Raw genomic sequence first — 18,178 nt, 5'->3', positions numbered from 1 at the left:
TATCACCTTCCTATTGCAGGGTTCACACTACAGTGATCCATTAGAGAATGATGTGGTACTTTGTAAAGAGAATTGTAGTGTGTAATAGATATGAGATATATGTTTTTTTATAATTCTTTGAAATGCAGCTTGTGTTTGGCACAGAAGGGAAATATCATCTCTGCAGCTGGTCAATTACCGTAGGAAATGTGGTCAAACAGGACTAAAAGTTTGACATCTAAATCATGGTAATGCATTTCTGCACTCAGTAACAAAATGTAACAAGCTCATTCTTTGTGATTATTGGAATCTTCGATCACAATGCCAAAATCTTTCTTTTTATGATTCATCCAGGATTGAAGCATCCCAGCAGACGTGTTCACAAATTTGGAAGGAATTGCAACTTAAAAGATGTGCAGAGTTGCCAAAATGTTAATTTGTTACTTAATAAATTTGTGGCTTGATTAAAAATCAGTGTTTCAAACATCAGCTCTTATGTTTTCCAAATGTATCCACAGTCTGGGTGTGACGCTCTTCGGAGGGTTAGTGTGGATTTGTTGGGCTGAATGGCCTGTTTCCACACTACAGGGATTCTATATAAAAAGATTTCTTTTAAAGCTAGAATTCAGTTGGGTTTCCATTGTACACCAACTTCATCATCTTACATAAGAAATTTGGATGATGTCATTGTTAAAATTTTAGTTCCCAAAATTATTCTTTTTTGTCCTTGTGGATGTTGATATTGTTTCTATGTACGCTGATATTAAGAAAGTGGAATTTGCTGTGTTTAGAATGACAGCCTAAAATACTGAAAGAAAAGTCACTAATTCAAGCTTCATCTTACTTTTTATGGCAAGGCAAATTCTGCCAGAAAGTACAGATGGAAATTCAGTCTCAAAGTTGACCTGCAGTTCTGATTCATTCACTTAGTGCTATCCCTGATGAGTTGCTGTGTGCACAGAATCTAACCTCAGTCTCAACTTTTGCGTGTTTATGTCTTCCATTCGTACGTGTTCTCCCTCCCTCGTTGCATTCAAGTAGCAATTTGTTAACTTCATGCTTGGCTGGTTGAAGTTAAATTCCTTTCAAACTCTACTAATATGTGTAATGACACTCTCAACAGAGATCAAGATGGGTTTTAGCTTACACTTTTAGTTTATTATTGCTGATTACACAGGTACAATGTCCAAACAATTTTTTAAACATACAATATTTCTATAGGGTTCTGGAAATATCACACACTGAGTGCACTTGTGAAGCTATTATCATGATGTTGTAGATAGTGAGCATAATGAGCACGAACGAGGAGCAAGAATGGCCATTTAGCCTGGGCCTGCTTTGACATTCGACAAGACAATGGCTGATCTGATTGTAACCTCAAATCTGCATTCCTGTCCACTTTTGGTACACTTTCACCAGTTTACTTAACAAGAATCTACCTACTTCTGCTTTAAAAATATTCAAGGACTCTGCTTCCTCCTCCTTATCCAGGAAGAGAATTTCAAAGATTCATGACACTCTGAGAGAAAAAGAAATGCCCATCTTTGCTATAAATGGACAGCCATTATTTTAGATGCTCCCATGAGAGGATACATCTTGTCCATATCTACCCTGTCAAGACCCCTCAGGATCTTGTCTGATTCAAGTCACCCCAAACTCTTTTAAACTCCAACAGTTACAAGCTTAGCCTGTCCAGCCCTGGCTCATAAGACACATGCCTCCATTCCAGGTGTCACTTGAATAAACCATCTCTGATTTTCTTCTTCGACAATTACATCCTTCTGGTGCTATTACTCGTCAAGTCACATTCCAGACTGAATCTGGCTTGATGGGTGATTTTATTTTTTCCCAGTTTTAGCAAAATGGTTTTTCATTGAAACAAACATGCCATGGTGCAGATTTGGTTCCAAAAAATAAAACAGAAGTTTATGAAACAAAAGAGATGAAGATAGAACAAAATAAACCGTAAATTGTTTCCATATAACACACATTAAAAGATAATCACAGTTGTCCCAAAGTCACCCCTTACAATATTTACAGCAGAGAGAATGCTCTCCTCTATCACTCGTCTAGGGCTTAATCTAACTGTGCTTTAATTCCCCATCTTGGAAATCTGATAGCTTCTTCCTGTAGCCTCCTTAGAAGCAACCTTATTTCCTCTGCTTAAAATAACTTCTTTGGGGTTTTGACCAAACAGTTCTGGTCTGGAACTCTTACTGCTCTTCCACTCCTGACTTCCATATCTACAGATGAATGTAAACATCATTCTGCCTCTCACTTCCTTGACTCTGGGACAGGGTGTATGGACTGATGTAGGACAACAAAGAATGAGAATCTCAATTTGAAAGGGCCCCGCAGGAGTGGCAGAATGGAGTGAACTATTGAAGAAACATTGGACGCAGGAAACTGAGAGTGTGAAATAGCAACACCACCACTTACAAGTTCCCCTCCAAGGCACTCCGTATCCTCACTTGGAAATATATCCATGTGTCTTGAGTGTCAATGGGTCAAAATCCTGGAATTCACTCGTTACTGGCATAATGGGTCTACCAAGACCAAATGGACTGCAGTAGTATGAATGAATATAAAGAAAACGCTATAAAGTAACCTACTTTTAACAATTCTAAACAATCTTCCACGTTTATCAGGGGTGACTATTTTGCACATTCAGCTTAGCTAAGAATCCTATAGAACTCCTCAAACTAAAACTTATAAACGTTTTTTCCCAAAGATATGAATGCTTCCCCTCTGCTTAAAAAAATTGATTTTTAGAACCTCTCACCTGTCTATTTTGTTTGATCATAAAAACTCTCCCAAAGAAAATAAAAACCCGTAAGTCCTTGGAAACTATCAGTGTCACTTTTAAAAGAAACACCATGGTGATAGTAATATTTACAAGTTCATAATTAAATTCTTTCAGACACACAGAAAATCCTATGCCAACAGTTCAAATTCAAAAATCCAAACTCAAAAATAATGATATTAAAATATTTATGCAACACACCTTATATGTCACTTAATTAAATACAAGGATCACTACTGTGCATAGTATGCCAGATATGCCCTATATAATTGAAGCATAATTTTCCTACTCTTGCATTCAGTTCCCCTTGTGGTAAATGACATTGTGCACAGTCTGCTGTACTGTTTGTGGCAAAACTCCCAAGTCAGAGTCATTGTACCAACCATTTTGTATGGGATCGTTATCACCATTAATGTAACCTGATTTATATCTTCCATCAAACTGGTTATATTACACAATGTATCAGGACAGTTCTTGTTTATTCTGTGCTTTCACGTCCCTTTGTTTGATTTCTGAGGAGTCTGAGATGCTGACAGTTGTGTTACTGGGCAGCAAACCTCCAGACAGTAACCTGTTAGGTGATTATTTGAGAACAATCATACAAAGGGGATAGAAACTCCAAGGGCTGCAGACCTTGGGGCCCACTATGGAAAGGAGGCCATTGAGGGAGGTTTCTTCCTCCCACCTAAGGCTTGAGGATGAGATCTGCTGGATGTCAACCCATTCCTGAAGTTCAGCTGCCAGCTTTAAAATTGAGGCTACGTGGAAAGCCACCCTTATTTGCCTGTTTAATGGTCTTAATTTGGATAAGGTCAGAGAGCTGGCCTAGGCCTAATCACCCATAAAATTGTGGATAGGTCAAGATGGTGATAGCATGTTGGGATGACCAGCCAGGGAATTATATGGGTTTTGCTGCCTGCAAATGCACTAATGAGGCAATGTAAAATGCTCCCCATAATTTTTTTTTCAGCTGCTTGACAGAAAATGGTTCCCTGAACTGGAATCAAGAACTACGGGTCACAGTTTCTGAAGAGTCAGGCATTTAGAACTGAGTTGAACAATTCCTTCATTCAAAGCAATCATAAGCAATAGAAACATTGTAAGCAATCTGCTGTCCTACAGTGCTGTGGATGTTGAGTCATTGAATGTTCCAGACGGGGATTGATTGCTTTCCAGAAAGCAAGAACCTCAAACAAAGTGGGAATAATGAGCAAAAGTGATGCTGAACCATGATCTAATTGTATGGTGAAGAAGGCTTGATGGGCTGACTGATCTGCATCTGCTTCGTCCCATCATCAATTATCCAAAGTTGTTTCCTTTTTTAAAAATTGGTGATGTGCCGCTGAGGCCAATTAATTACCAGTCACTCCAAAAATCTCATCCAATTAGTCTTATTGATATGTTGTTGTGGTGAGTTTTGCAGTTAGGAATGATTATCTGCACCACCATCAATTGATAATGACATCTTCATATATGCACTCAGCGTCTGAATGCCCTAGAATACGTTCCACTGGTGGACATGCTCAGAGCTTGTGTTGATGCTTATCATTGGAAGATTCAAACAGGGCTTAAGATTGGTCATGGTACCAAATGATTACAGGTTTTCTTTTCAAATAAGTAATGGCTTCTTCTTGACTTTGGTTACATTTTTAGTATGTTGCAAGATTAACCAAATCACTTCCACCTCATGAAAAATCACAGTGTAAGAGGAGAAAGGGCATGTTTCTTTTGGAAGTTATGAGCACTTACTGCTAGTCTGAGTGGGAGAGCCTGTAATGTTAATGACCTGTTACTAAACTAGAATAAGGATTTTAATCTAACTGCTGTAGATTCTGAACTGAAATCATTGTGTTTTGTTTTGTGAGGATTCGTAAACAGACAGAAAAAACCTGACTTGAGAACGAAGTATAGGGTTTAAATGTTCTGTGTATTGCCTGTGAACATGATTATTTAGAGGCAGGTTTACATGCAGTTAAACAAAATAATTCTATCTGCCTATTTTTCAGGTATCTCCAAAGGAGTTGGAACAGTTTGATACAAATATCCAGCTACTGCTTGATGAATTGGAAGCAGAAATACAACAAGGAGAGAATCTAAAAGAAGGGGATTTTGAGAAAGAGATGGTTAGTTGGGCATAAGTAGCAATATTAGGACTAGCGATGTAACCAAATGCTGAATTGATGGCTGACTTTCCAAGAGGACTAAACACAAAAGATTATTGTTTCTAAATTGGATAGTATAATTAATGGATATTCTGCCACTATTTATATATTGGTGTTTCTTCTTTAAACGTGGAGACTTATAGCAATAGAAATTCATGGTTGCGTGAGTAACATGTCGACACATTAATTCTGAGTTTAAACTTAAGAAATTTCAACCTTGAAATTCAAAGAGGCATGTGGATGTAGCAGTGTGCAAGAATATGAAAGCTCACATCTGAAATTTTAAATATAATCTTGTTTAAACAAAATAAACATGTAAAACCCTCATTTTAGTCATTGGGTTAGCTGACATGCATTTGTTTATATCATACATCACGGAATGAGAGCATTCTCTTGATCTCCATAATATGAGAGACAAAGTTAGAGGAGAAAATGTGCAGAGAAATCAGGGATATGAAAAATGTGACAATGCTACAGCATTTGTTGGTTTGTTTAATGTGTAACATAACCTTTTTTCGGGATCTTGCATTCCACTTCTTTGGGGAAAGAGAAATGATTTCAATGTTGGAAATTATTGAATCTAACATCACTGTAGATAGAGTATTTTTCTTTCCTCTCATACATTCACGCTTGCAGGCATCGAAAACTAATATATTTTTTCAAAAATAAGCTTATGTCACTGACATATCTTTGCAATGTAAGAATGTAGCAATTTTCAGAAACCATACAAGGTTATTGGGTTTAACAGACTAATCCCTTCCTGCAAAGTTATGATGGGTGACATTGGAGCATCAAAAATGAAGTTTCTTATGTCATACACCACTCATATAGTTTTATTTTCTTTGTTTTTATCTATTTACAGATCACGTAATGCACATTTAAAATACAATGATCTCTTATCAATAGATTTTGAAATTTAGAACTGTAACATAATAGTGTTTGATTGCTTTTGTTGACAAACGTATGAAATGTTATGTTATGAATGCAGATAGTGGAGTTGAGATACAGATTACTAATACCTAATTGAATACTCAAACTGGCTCAAGGGACTCAGTGACAGATTTTGTGTTATTATCCATGCTATTGCATAAATACACAAGAAAGATGGAAAAATACACAAAAGAACTGGAAGTGGTCAAAAGCACAGAGGAAAAGGGAACAAAATAATTAGATAGTACATAGAAGGAAAAAGTCTGAAAAATTTTAAGAGGCATCAACATGGATTCCCAAATGTAGCAAAATGTATATGTTTGAAAAATTCAACATTTATTTCATGAACAAGTATATAGTTGTAAAGTTATAGAATACAGTCTTGACAAACTTTGCAAAAGGAAAAGGTCAAAGTATGACAAATAACTATTTTGAAAAATCTAAATAGAAACTGTTCAACAGTATCTTTTGCAAAACCTTTGGATAATTGTAGACTTGCACCAAAAAGGCAAATATTCCATTAATGTTGGTTCAGTTCAATTACAGTGCTTATTCAGCTAGCACAGAGTAAACCACTTAATTTACTTTAACCTTGTGCATTGTTTTCTTTTACATTTCAGTGAAAAGTGTTATATTTAGTAATTGATTTCTCATGTTCCACTGGAATTGAAAACCCAAATCCAGGACCCAATAACTCTTGTTCAGCAATTTTAATTCAACCTTTCATCGGAAACAGTGTGTGAAATCCCCACTGCTGATCATTTTTGTGAAAAAAAATGTGATTATTGAGAGTGCTGACCTTTGCTTTGCTGAAATGATAAACAAGAATAATTTTACTTCCAAGGCTCAGCAGTTTTATTTTAAGAAAGAATCTAATTTTGTGTTATGCTTTTAAAATTGTATTATTTTCACATGATGTGTGATGTTTCCCCTTATTTGTAGCCCTAGTTTTAGAGATTGTCAAATAAATAACAAAAGTTGTGACTTATTTTAAAATGCACTGGATCTCCTTTAAAAAATATTATGTCAGTGTGCCAGACCTGCTGAGATTCACCAGCTATTTCTGTTTTCATTTCTCATCTTTTGTTGAATTGTTCTTCAGATTGGAACTGACCATTACTCCTGAGAAGAGTATGATTTCTAACATAATGGAAGTTTTGAATTGCTCAGTACTGGTTCGGATCATCATTAAGGGCATGATTGTAGGTTTAAAGGGCTGATATTGCACAGTGAGCAAGTACCCGTTACAAGCTCCTTTTGAAATGCCGCCGCCAGATTGAGAGTGGAAGATACAGCATGGAAACAGACCTTTTGTCCCAACTTGTCCGTACCAACCAGACGTTCCAATCCAAACTAGTCACATGTGCCAACATTTGGCCCATATCTCTTTAAACCCTTCCTGTACATATACCCATCCAGATATCTTTTAAATGTTGTAACTGTATTTGCCTTCACCACTTCCTCTGGCAGCTCGTTCCATACACGCACCACTCTCTGCGTGAAAAAGTTACCCCTCCAGTCTTTTTTACATCTTTCCCCTCTCACCTTTAAACCTACAGTCTGTAGTTTTGGACTCCCCACCCAAGGAAAAAGACCTTGGCTATTCACCCCACCCTTGTCCCTCATGATTTTATTAACCTCTATAAGGTCACCCCTTAGCCTGTGATGCTCCAGGGAAAAAAGCCCCAGCCTATTCAGCCTCTCCCTATAATTCAAACCCTTCAGGTCCAGCTACATGAATGAAGAGTTAATTCTGAAAAGTATATATGTTTTTTGTCCCCAAATGTGACCTATGTAATTACAATGCAACGTTATTAATATTCTAGAGTGAAGATGATGAGAGGAGAATGAATGAACTGGCAAAAATGGGAGACAAATTGCAACAGAATGTCACAAATGAGAAGAAGCGAGAAGAAATTAGAATGAAGCAGCAGATGTTGCAGGCTAAATTTAATATGCTCAAGGTATGATCAATCAACAATTCCTAAATCAACATCAGCTGGAGACTCCCTTGGAATACCAGGAATTAAATACAGTTTTGTCCTTTTTTTAGGCTACTTACTTTCTGGTCATTCCATTTGTGTACTTTGGAATGTTTCTGTCAAAATTGGACAATTTGTTGGAATCTCTGCAGATGGCCCCTCAAGTTAAATTATTCACCATTGACAAAATTAAATCAAGTGAGATAGTGTGCTGCTAGTTCTCAAAATGATATTTCTTTCCGCAACAGTGCTGAAGACGACACTGGATATTTAGTCCATAGCTTCAGATAATGAATAAGGAATGCATATCTTATGCAATTTGAACATCAAAGTAAATTGCACTGTGTTGCTCACTGACATTAGGTTGATAATGTATAGGTATGGTCCATTGCACAGAACTGAATGCTGTTAAGTGGTTTACTTTGAGGAGACTGGTTAGAAAGATGATAACAAAGGCAAAGATATGGCTTAATATATATGATTTTTGAGTGTTCCCAGTTTTAAAAATGTGTCGCTTGGGAGAATTTCTCTGTTTGAGTACAACAGGTATGTGAAACAATACTTGACCTTTCTAATACAATAATAACACAAGCTGAGCCAAAATAGTGAATTTCTTCATTGCATATTTGGTGCATTCCTTTGGTTCTTACAATTTGGATACAGAGGCTGAGCAGGGAAGCAGCTAATTTAACAAAAGCTTCTTCTAAATACGGACTACAAAGGGGTATTGTATTCTGTCACTGTTACAGACTTTGAGGGGGAAGATGCATTACAGCAAAAGTTGTCTACAAACTATTAGTTTTAACATCTTAGGATATACTGCAACATAATAGTTTGGAGATTGCAGTTGAGCCTGAAGATCTGTACAATTTCTAATAATGATTTTCACATATTTGTAAATGGCACTGTGAGTAGCCATAAAGGCTACTACAATCTTCTACTTTCATCCTTGAAATTTTATTTGCAGGCTAGGGTTAAAGACATCCAACAGAATCATTCAATTTTCCTTGATGTTAGAGGCCCATTATTTTCCTAACTTTTGCTACCTAACAGTGATATGCAATTGCATTGCTGAATTCTATAAGTAGAAGTACTTTATCATTGTGAACACATAGCTGTACAAGTCCCCCTGAAAAGGTATGGCATAAATTCTCATGATGACTCTTCCCATCAAAGGGAGAGGCAGAGAATTGAAGGAATATTGACTCTTGGAGGAACAACAGCAACATTTTCAAAGATTGCAGATTAAATATGAGTAACTTTTGTTCACTACACTTATTCAAATCATAATCAGAAGGTTGAGTGAGATGTGACTGTCCATACCATGCCGGGATCAAGTTTATCATTGGACACAGCATTGCATCAGTTCCCTGATTTCTGGTTGATAGGGATTAATTATAATGCAGCTCACGAGGGTCTCCAGAGCATTGTTGTGCCATAATTGTAACCGGAAGACATCACTAACTTTTATTAGAGATAGTAAGAACTGCAGATGCTGGAGCCAGAGATAACGCAGTGTGGAGCTGGAGGAACACAGCAGGTCAGGCAGTATCAGAGGAGCAGGAAAGTTGATGTTTCGGGTCGGGACCCTTCTTCAGAAGGATCCCGACCCGAGACGTCAGCTTTTCTGCTCTTCTGATGCTGCCTGGCCTGCTGTATTCCTCCAGCTGCTCACTGCGTTATCTCTGGCTCCAGCATTGGCAGTTCTTACTATCTTTACCAAAGTTTTGCTTTTGCCTTTTTATGAACTTCCTTTCTGAGAGAATTCAATGTATATTTGAAAACTGTGGATTTGTGATTAGGTAACAGAAATGGAAATGTTCAATTTCCCGTGTCTAAGGTTTGCATAAAGTGAATAATCTGATGAGTTGTACTGTCATTTGGGACCTTACCTCCTGGTAGCACACAGCAGCAAATAACAGGCAGTTTGCCCATGATTTTCCCATCTGTTACTTTCAAGCTCATGCTTAGGAAATTAAGCTTTCATTAAATCAATGTAAAGTACAGTATCATACATACTATCCCTTTGGCAATGTGTTGCATTAAAGAAGGTGCATGGTTAATGTTTAATCAGTTTGATATGAAAGATTCTGATGTAGTCAGCAATTAACTTGAAGACTTGCAGGAAAATTCTGAGGATTGGCCATACCTCTGAGATAAGTAAAGCAAGCATGTCATGACTCCTCCTTGCAACATTGCTTCTTATGACAAGATGTAGGAGTGAATACTGGAGAAAGTAGTCAAATAATATTACTTATCAATGACCAACCACAACAGTTTAAAAAGTTACCCATATTTAATCTGCAACCTTTGAAAATGTTGCTGTTGTCATAGCTCCATTATCAATCATCAAACTTCGTTGAGTGGAAATGGAAATTGTACATTTGGGATCCAGCTATTCAAGTATATTTGCGGGATAACTTCACTCTGAAAGTAGTGATTAACAAAGGTAATAAGTACAACACAGGTCTTTTACATTTTTGAGCTCTTCCATATTTGATGAGATATGACATAGTGCTGTAACATGTAAAATTAGGGTTTGGATTCTTACTTGTTTCATTTCACTGTACCATGGAATGATATTGAGTGGATTCCTGATCATCCTTCCCACATGGTAAGGTCTTAGCTGCAAGAGGCACTGAATATATTATGTGCAAGGAGAAATCTGTGTGAAGGACATTGGTTGAATCACATGCATCTTTTAGCTGTTGACTTAAGAGAACAATAATCAGCTATTGAAGCATTCATCACTGTTGTGCTAGCTAAGGCCTGAAAAAAATCGTAGGTAATTAGCAAAACTTGTGGAAAAAATGTAAGAAGTAAGAGTGACTGTAGATTTCTTCAGCAAATGACTTGTCAGGAATACTTAAGTTCATAACTTTTGTTCTAAAACAAATGCTTTGGTTTCAGGGATCTAAATAGTAATGGTAGAGAATTGGGAGTGTAGTATAAGATTTAAAAGGATTAGTGTTCGAGACTGTGTAAATAGCACGTCCCATTGTGATGATATAAGTAATCACATAACAGAAACGTGCGAGGAGAGTCAACCTTGGTTTTAGCAGCATTCGATATACTACTGTAAGGTAATATTGTTGTACAATATTAAATAGTTATTATTTAAATTCACAGAGGCTCAGTAATTGCTGCTAATCTGAACTATTGAAACATACATCAAGTAAATCTAATTTTAATACTGGTAACTTATGGTGTAAATAAAATTAAATCATGCCTGAATTAATTACAACTCAAGAAGCATCATGTTAATCAAAAGGCCAGGGCCATGTTGACTTGAGTGGTTAACAGCTGAAAAGGTGAGATCATTAAACAGAAGGGAAAGAAAACAGAACAATAGATGACCCATTTTCAGACCTTTGGGTAGAAATATTTTCTGCAGTACGGGCAGTTCAGAAGATGGTTATGTTTTGACAGGTAGAACTAAATTTAATAGTAAATCCTGAATGGTTGCAAAATAAATTTATTTCTCCATTTCAGTGAAAATTAAGCACGAAAGCTTGGAGGATAACTTGTTGGAGTGCATTAGGGATGGTATTCTAAAGCATTTTATGAGAAACAATCCTCAATAAGTTACTTTTGATCTAGTATAATGTAATGAAACAGGGCTAATGAACAAATTCCTTGTAAAAGTACCTCAAGGAATGACTGACCACAATATGATAGGATTTTACATTATGTTTGAAAGTGAGGCTATTTAGGAAAGTATAAATCCATGTCCAAAACATGTGTAGTTATAATTTCTGGTGTTAATTGCTTTTTTAGTTTAACTATTTTAAATGCAATGAAGTTTGTGCTTTGAAGTGTGACATGTGAAATTTTGAAGCATTATTTTCTTCTTGTGTTATTAGCTTTTTGGATTTATCTTTAAATGCTAATCTAAACAGATGATAACAATTTCAGAGATTATCATATTAGTAACAACACTGTTGGCAAAGAACAAAGATAGCATCTTCAGAGAAAGCACCAAGCTAACGAGCAGAGCTTTCCCTGTCCAATGGTAGCAGCTTGGAGTGGGGGTGTAGAAGGATTGCATGGATAGTAGGCTGCTAACTGAGCAAACGTCTCCATGCCTTCCCACTGCTAAGGATGTTCCCCAGGGTAGGTAGGAAAGTTATGCAGCAAATTTACACAAATGCACACATGCTGTCTCTCTCTTACTCTCACTGAAGCACACATGCACACATTCATGTACTCAGACATTGTGACCCTCACTCTCACACTCACTCACAAACCAGCACACACCCGTAATCTCACTCTCTCATGCTCAAACTCTCATGCTTGTTTATTCACTCACCCTTCCATTCTGACTCACACATTCTCACTTGCTTACTCTCAATCATGCAAACACACACAGGCACACTCACTGTATGGGGAGGTTACCTGCTTCATGCAGGTTACAACCCTGTAGGTGATTGGAGTCAGAGGGTCAGAGGTTATATCTCCCAAAGATCTGAGTGAAGGAGTTTTTCTGCAATCCAGTTGGCCTTCTGCCATGTCCCCCTATATAAATTACATTTTAGGGTTTTGCAAGAGCCTCCATTTTGAGCCAGCCTCTTAGCTTAAGAACACCTACCTCTCCCCAGCAGACTGGCCCTGTGACTGGACCAATCACTGCCTTTAATACAAAGCAATTGCAGAGGTAGACAAGTAGCAGGCTGTTTCCAGGAAAACAGTTTTGCTTGTCTGGCTTCCAGCAAGTGTGGACTCAGGACCCCTATTCGGTATTAATGTCAATATTTCAGTTTGATGACTTAGCAAGAAAGATCATCAACCTACATCATTAACTTTGTTTCAGACAAGAGTTTTTTTTTTAAGCAAAGACATCAGAATGGAACACAGGAGGAAAATAAATATGCCTTGAACAAGTTGTGAACTTAGGCTAAGTGTTTCTGATACTTTGTGCTCTTATTATGCAATGGCTAACAAGTAATAATCATTGACCTTTTTAAACAGGATTTAAGATCAATTAGGAGGAAGAAAGCACTGGAGATTTCTCCACATTGGTATCAGTACAAGAAGCAGGCTGACAATCTTTTGCAGTGGTTGGATGACATTGAGAAAAGATTAGCCAGGCTTCCAGAACCCAAAGATGTCCAGAAGATGAAGGTAACATTTCTTTTAAAAACAGGTGTTTGCATTTCTCGTTCTATAATCAGAGGAAAAATAGTCATCTGTAACTGAAGATTTGGATACGTGTGCACTCCTTTGTAACATATCTTGTACCTTCTGGTGCATTTATTCTAGTCAGATTGTTTGATCATAATCTACTGATTTTTTGCCGGCGGCCTATGTTCTATTGGTGAAAGCGCCGAAACGCGTTTAGTCTTTTTTTTCCATTTATACAAAATCTGCAATGGTTTTTAATTTATCGATGATATTGCTGAATTTTTTTAAATGTGGTTATTAATAAAAATTTGATGGGGTGAAGAATTTGAAGGCAGAAGATATGTGAATTTAATAACTTTATTCCTCCCGATGTCAGTGTATGTGAGGCCTTTAAGTTATCAATAGTTCTATCTTACACTCCATATAAAACCTGGAATAGAAATTGCCTGACTCTCACCAATGGTACTGTGATCTATATTAAAATTGTATTTCTTATATGTTGACACAAACGTAATTGGGATGTTCTTTTGTTTTAAATCTCATTTATTACAGGAAATCAATTGCCTGGTTATTGTTGTTATGCGCAGAACAGTTAAGGGACAGTTGTATGGTCCCTGCACTGTCTGATAATGTGTGTGGCCTTACCACTATAGCTTCTCTCTCTCACTTATTTGCTCAGAACATGTATCACTGTTGTCATTGTACATTTCCCTGAGTTTATTTATACATGTCAGATTCACTTTTTTAATGATTCATTATTTTCATTTGCTTCTTCACTTGCTTTGTCATTTTGACTTACAAATAATTAGCAGATTTTAAGATAAAGGAACTGCTTTTATCAGGAGAAAAATCACCCAATACTACAATCAACAGGCTAGCCAATAGAGTAAACTAGCACGCTTATGCTTTAGGCAGCTATTTGTTAATGCAAACGTTTTTTCAACTTCAAAGAACCCTTGTTAAATCTTAAACTATGATTATTGTGTTATCATAACTTGAATCCTTGAAAAGATTATTATCAGTAATTTTGATATATCCATCCAGATTAGTAATTTCAAAATTAGCAATGCAATGTCCTTTATAGTGTTTTACAATTGCATTTGTATGACCATTTCCAGTCAAGAATCACAAAGGTTAACTCCAGCTGAAGCAAAGTGATGCTCCAGATTTTGTGGAGCTGTCAGTGCTCACAGTCTTTGTTGGCCTGAAGCTGACAGCAGCCTTTAGAGCAAGCACATAGAATCCCTAACACTATTTTTTTTTGGAATTTTCTGTTTCACCATAGGCTGCGTTTCCAAAGTCTCTGCAGTATCCTATCAAATAGAAATTATTGAACTGATAAAAGCTTCCATTTTGCATAATTGATCTCAGTATAAAAACCCTTGGAAGAAAATGTACCTTATTATATGTGGTTAACTGGATTGTCAACTGCACATTAAGTTTATAATTATATTTGAATAGCTTCACAAGCCCTAAAAAAACTTAGTTTTATTCTTGTGGAAATTCAAATTTCTCCACCATTTTTCACAAAAAAAAACAATTTTTCAAAAGAAACTTCTTTAATAAGTTTCTTTTATGATATTTCTACCTTCGTCTTATATTGTATACTCTAATCGTATATACTCTAATCATAATATTTTAATTAAAAGTGAAAAAAGCAGTTTACTGTCTCGAGGATACTTTATTATGATTTGCAGCTTCGCCTTCTTAACTATGTCATTGATGTTGGGTGCTTGGAGATTTCCTTAACTTACTGTCAGATTCAAACTGATGTTAAAAATCCACACGACAGATAACTAGAATTTTTTATACCAACTTTCTTTGAGGCCCACAGTCTGTACTGTTGCAATGCTGCCTCCTGAGATTTAAGCTGACAGAAGTTTACAAAAGTAGTCAAAAATGCCAATGCTGACTTAAAGCAGGTGGTTCTTTCTCCAGCTATTCTCAGCAATACAGCTGCTCCTTTCTTGATAACTACCTCATGTTGGCAATGCACCACTACCACGAAACTGGCTGAGAGAAGACCAAACTCTCTGAAAGTGAGCTGTTTCTGGTTTGTGCTACATTGCGTTATTAAAACACTCCATTTTTCCAGATTAGTAAACTGTGTCTTAAGTTCACCCATGAGAACTGACCACTTAGGTAATACTCTATAGCACTGGTTTTGGCTTGCAAATGGTAAGACAATGGTTCAATGCTATTTAGGACATTGCCTTGCTATCCCGTTATTTGATAAAATTATGATGTGTTCATGAAGCAAGATGCTTAAATAAAGAAGTTGAAAATGTTTTATTTCAGTTTGTTTAGTTTTTCTTCAAGTTGAGACAATAGCTAGCTAACTGCTCTGGGACCGTATGGTTTTACTCACTAGGAGATGGATGCAGAACTGGAAGAGAAGAGGGGAGACCTGAATGCTGTGTGCAGGCAAGCACAGAGCCTGTCAAAGAAAGGAGCTGCTAAGGCACTGGAGCTGCAGCTGATCCAGCTCAACAAACGCTGGAATGACATTGAGAGCAAATTTGTTCAATATCGAAGGTTGAACTATCCACAAATTGTGAGTTTCCCAAAGCAAGCTTTAAAGATTTGCTTGCAATTTTTGCTAAGATGAACTCCTGCAAAAAAAAAGACATATTTTAATAATCATGTCGTGTTTGTTTGAAAGCAGATGCAACCTTAGGGTTTGTATCAAATGTTCCATCTTTGCAAAATATTGTTTACTAAACCGATTTATTCAGGGACTGCAAGGCACAACTGTTCCAAACCTGAAACATATGATTGGCAAATTTCTGATTAATGGAGGTAAATGACATATATTTTATTTTTCTTTAATTTGCCTCATGGTCTCATTACATCCAAATTCTGAGCAGCATGTTTGAAGTCTGAATTGATGCAGTATTCAGAAATTGATTTAAAAACCATTCATGTAAAGAGTTCATTCCATGCAACTTTTTATTTTGAAAAAGTGGTATTAATTGCTGTCTTTCATTATGTGGAAAACCTTGTCTGTCATAGTATTCCTTGAATCTATAAGATTTAAAGATTACTTACTTGTTGATTTACTCAATTTTCCTTCCATCTGTTTTGAATTTTAGTGTGTCCTTGATCCTAAAGAACAAAGTAGCACTAAAAACTTACTTTGAATGAAAATCTGTCTAAATACAGAGGACCATCCCAATGTCTGATTTGTCTTTTCATATTCTCTTTGACTTTCACCCTTCAAGCACAGGTAACGTTTATGAGGCATTTCAACAAGCAATGTTTGGGCATTGCAAGTGTTTGATGTTCAGATTTGACAAGTTTTAACGAAATGTCATTATGATTGGGAAACAAAGATTAGTTTTGCTAACTTTTCACCAATAATTAAGTCAAATATTGAATCTGACTGTTAGACCTGCTGTTCAAGTAGATGGTATAACTTCTCGAGGATAAGCCTTTGGTCTGGCTGATAAAGCAGTGGGAGTCACTTCTGTAACAATAGATTTAGGAAACGTCTGTATCTAATGGTATAATAGCGCATTACCTTGGGGCATAACTGTATAATCCTCTGATGTATGAAGGCAATACTTTGGTCGAGAGATTGGATTTGCTGCTCCCAAAAAATTATGCAACCCAATGAAATGTCAGAATTGTGTGCCAGTCCATTACCCTGACGGCCAGTTAAAATTGGATCTAAAGCCTTATGTAAATTGAAGATGTTAGCTGCAGAAACCAATCAGGCAGTCTGGTACTGCTTACTGGTTTGTGTCTGATGAATTTCTGGTTGATTTTTTTTCCCTACAAGCAGTCTCCAGCAATCTCTTTAAGGAATGCTGGTAAGGCCTGGCAGATCATGTGTGACTCAATGCTGACTTAATTGTATGCCAATTTCAATCTAGAGCCAGTGTTATGAACCAAATGCAAAGTGCCTAACTCTGATTACACCATCAAAAAGTTGCCTGCTTCTCATCTGGCAGCATGTCTGTATCTGAAAGAGATGGACTATGCAAAATTACAAGGCAAATTGGCTTCCGTAACCTTCGTGTTACATCTCAAAACATTGTTCATAATGATGCTTAATTTATCTCCTGTGTCTGTCAATTGCTTCTACAATCTTATGAAAGGTAGACTGAAAAGGTGTTTGTTTAATAGGCAGAAACTATTGAAGGAGATTTGATTTTTACAGATGGAAAAGGGAAATATGCATCAATGGTTGTAATCAAGCCTCAATGACTCAGTAAGCCACAGAAATCTCCTTAAGAACAATAGAAGCAATTAATAAGCCACAATGCTGTAAGTAAGGATCTTTCTTTATGCTTTGTGCTCCAGGTTATGGAGAGCTTTGGACTTGCAGTGAAAAACCTTCCCCTTATTAGGTCAGGTTTCCCCATGGTTCGTCTTGCCACTGAATCCTTTTCTTGTCTGTTTCCTTATACTGTGTTCAGAATATTTCTAGAAATGATAAGCTTCTGATACCTGCCCTATTCAGTGATTTTACCAATGAGATCTCTGACTGACTAACTCCTCTTCCAGTGGTGTGCTCAGAAAACAGACCAAATTCCTCCACCACCACATCCTCCATTCCATGCCCCATCCCCTACCGTGGCTATGGATATTCACTGGAATGTGTGAACTATCTTTCAGGGTAACACTTGTGATATCCTTCCGTTTATTATTTGGTTGTAAAATTCCATGTTTAAGTCTATAGATGGAATTTTCCCCTCCCTGGCATGACGTGAATCATGATGAGAAAGGTGGGAAAATACAGTAGCATGAAACAGAATCAGATTCTCAATAGCAAGAAAGTTTTTCCTGATACTTTTCCCCCTCAAGCCATAAATGTCTTTGTAATTTAACCTTAGAGTGGCGACCACTGTGTAAGACCATAAAGCAAAGGAGCAGAAATTTTGCCATTCGGCCTATTGAGTCTGCTCTGCGTTCAATCATGGCTAATAGGTTTCCCAAACCCATTTCCCCACTTTCTCCCTGTAACCTTTGATTCCCCCTGACAATCAAGAATCCATCTATCTCTGTCTTAGATATCTATGTATTTGCATCTCATTTAGGATCCAACTTGTCAAATTTCTATGCCATTTCCAATTCCTTTCTCCTTTCTCCTTTTCCTTGAAATTGGCTAAGGCACGTTCCCGATATGTAAATCAGAGCACGTACCTGGCGGCTGCAGCTTAGTGAATGTTTCTTGGGGCCACCGCACCGCTGTTTCT

At 36.9% G+C, this 18,178-nt stretch overlaps 1 protein-coding gene across 2 annotated transcripts in view; it reads left to right on the top strand.

The window, feature by feature from the left end:
* The window catches only part of dmd (dystrophin), a 1,291,331-nt gene that overhangs the window by 455,366 nt on the left and 817,787 nt on the right, over positions 1 to 18,178 (top strand). For both annotated transcript variants that reach the window (XM_048602828.1, XM_048602824.1), the window contains exons 35-38: positions 4,789 to 4,905; positions 7,701 to 7,838; positions 12,825 to 12,977; positions 15,349 to 15,531. In XM_048602828.1, the coding sequence (XP_048458785.1) occupies positions 4,789 to 4,905; positions 7,701 to 7,838; positions 12,825 to 12,977; positions 15,349 to 15,531 (591 nt within the window). The remainder of the gene's footprint in view (positions 1 to 4,788; positions 4,906 to 7,700; positions 7,839 to 12,824; positions 12,978 to 15,348; positions 15,532 to 18,178) is intronic.

This window comes from Rhincodon typus, chromosome 11 (genome assembly GCF_021869965.1).
Source record: "Rhincodon typus isolate 14 chromosome 11, sRhiTyp1.1, whole genome shotgun sequence".
NCBI classification, from domain to species: domain Eukaryota; kingdom Metazoa; phylum Chordata; class Chondrichthyes; order Orectolobiformes; family Rhincodontidae; genus Rhincodon; species Rhincodon typus.
This window is presented reverse-complemented; position numbering and strand designations above follow the sequence as displayed.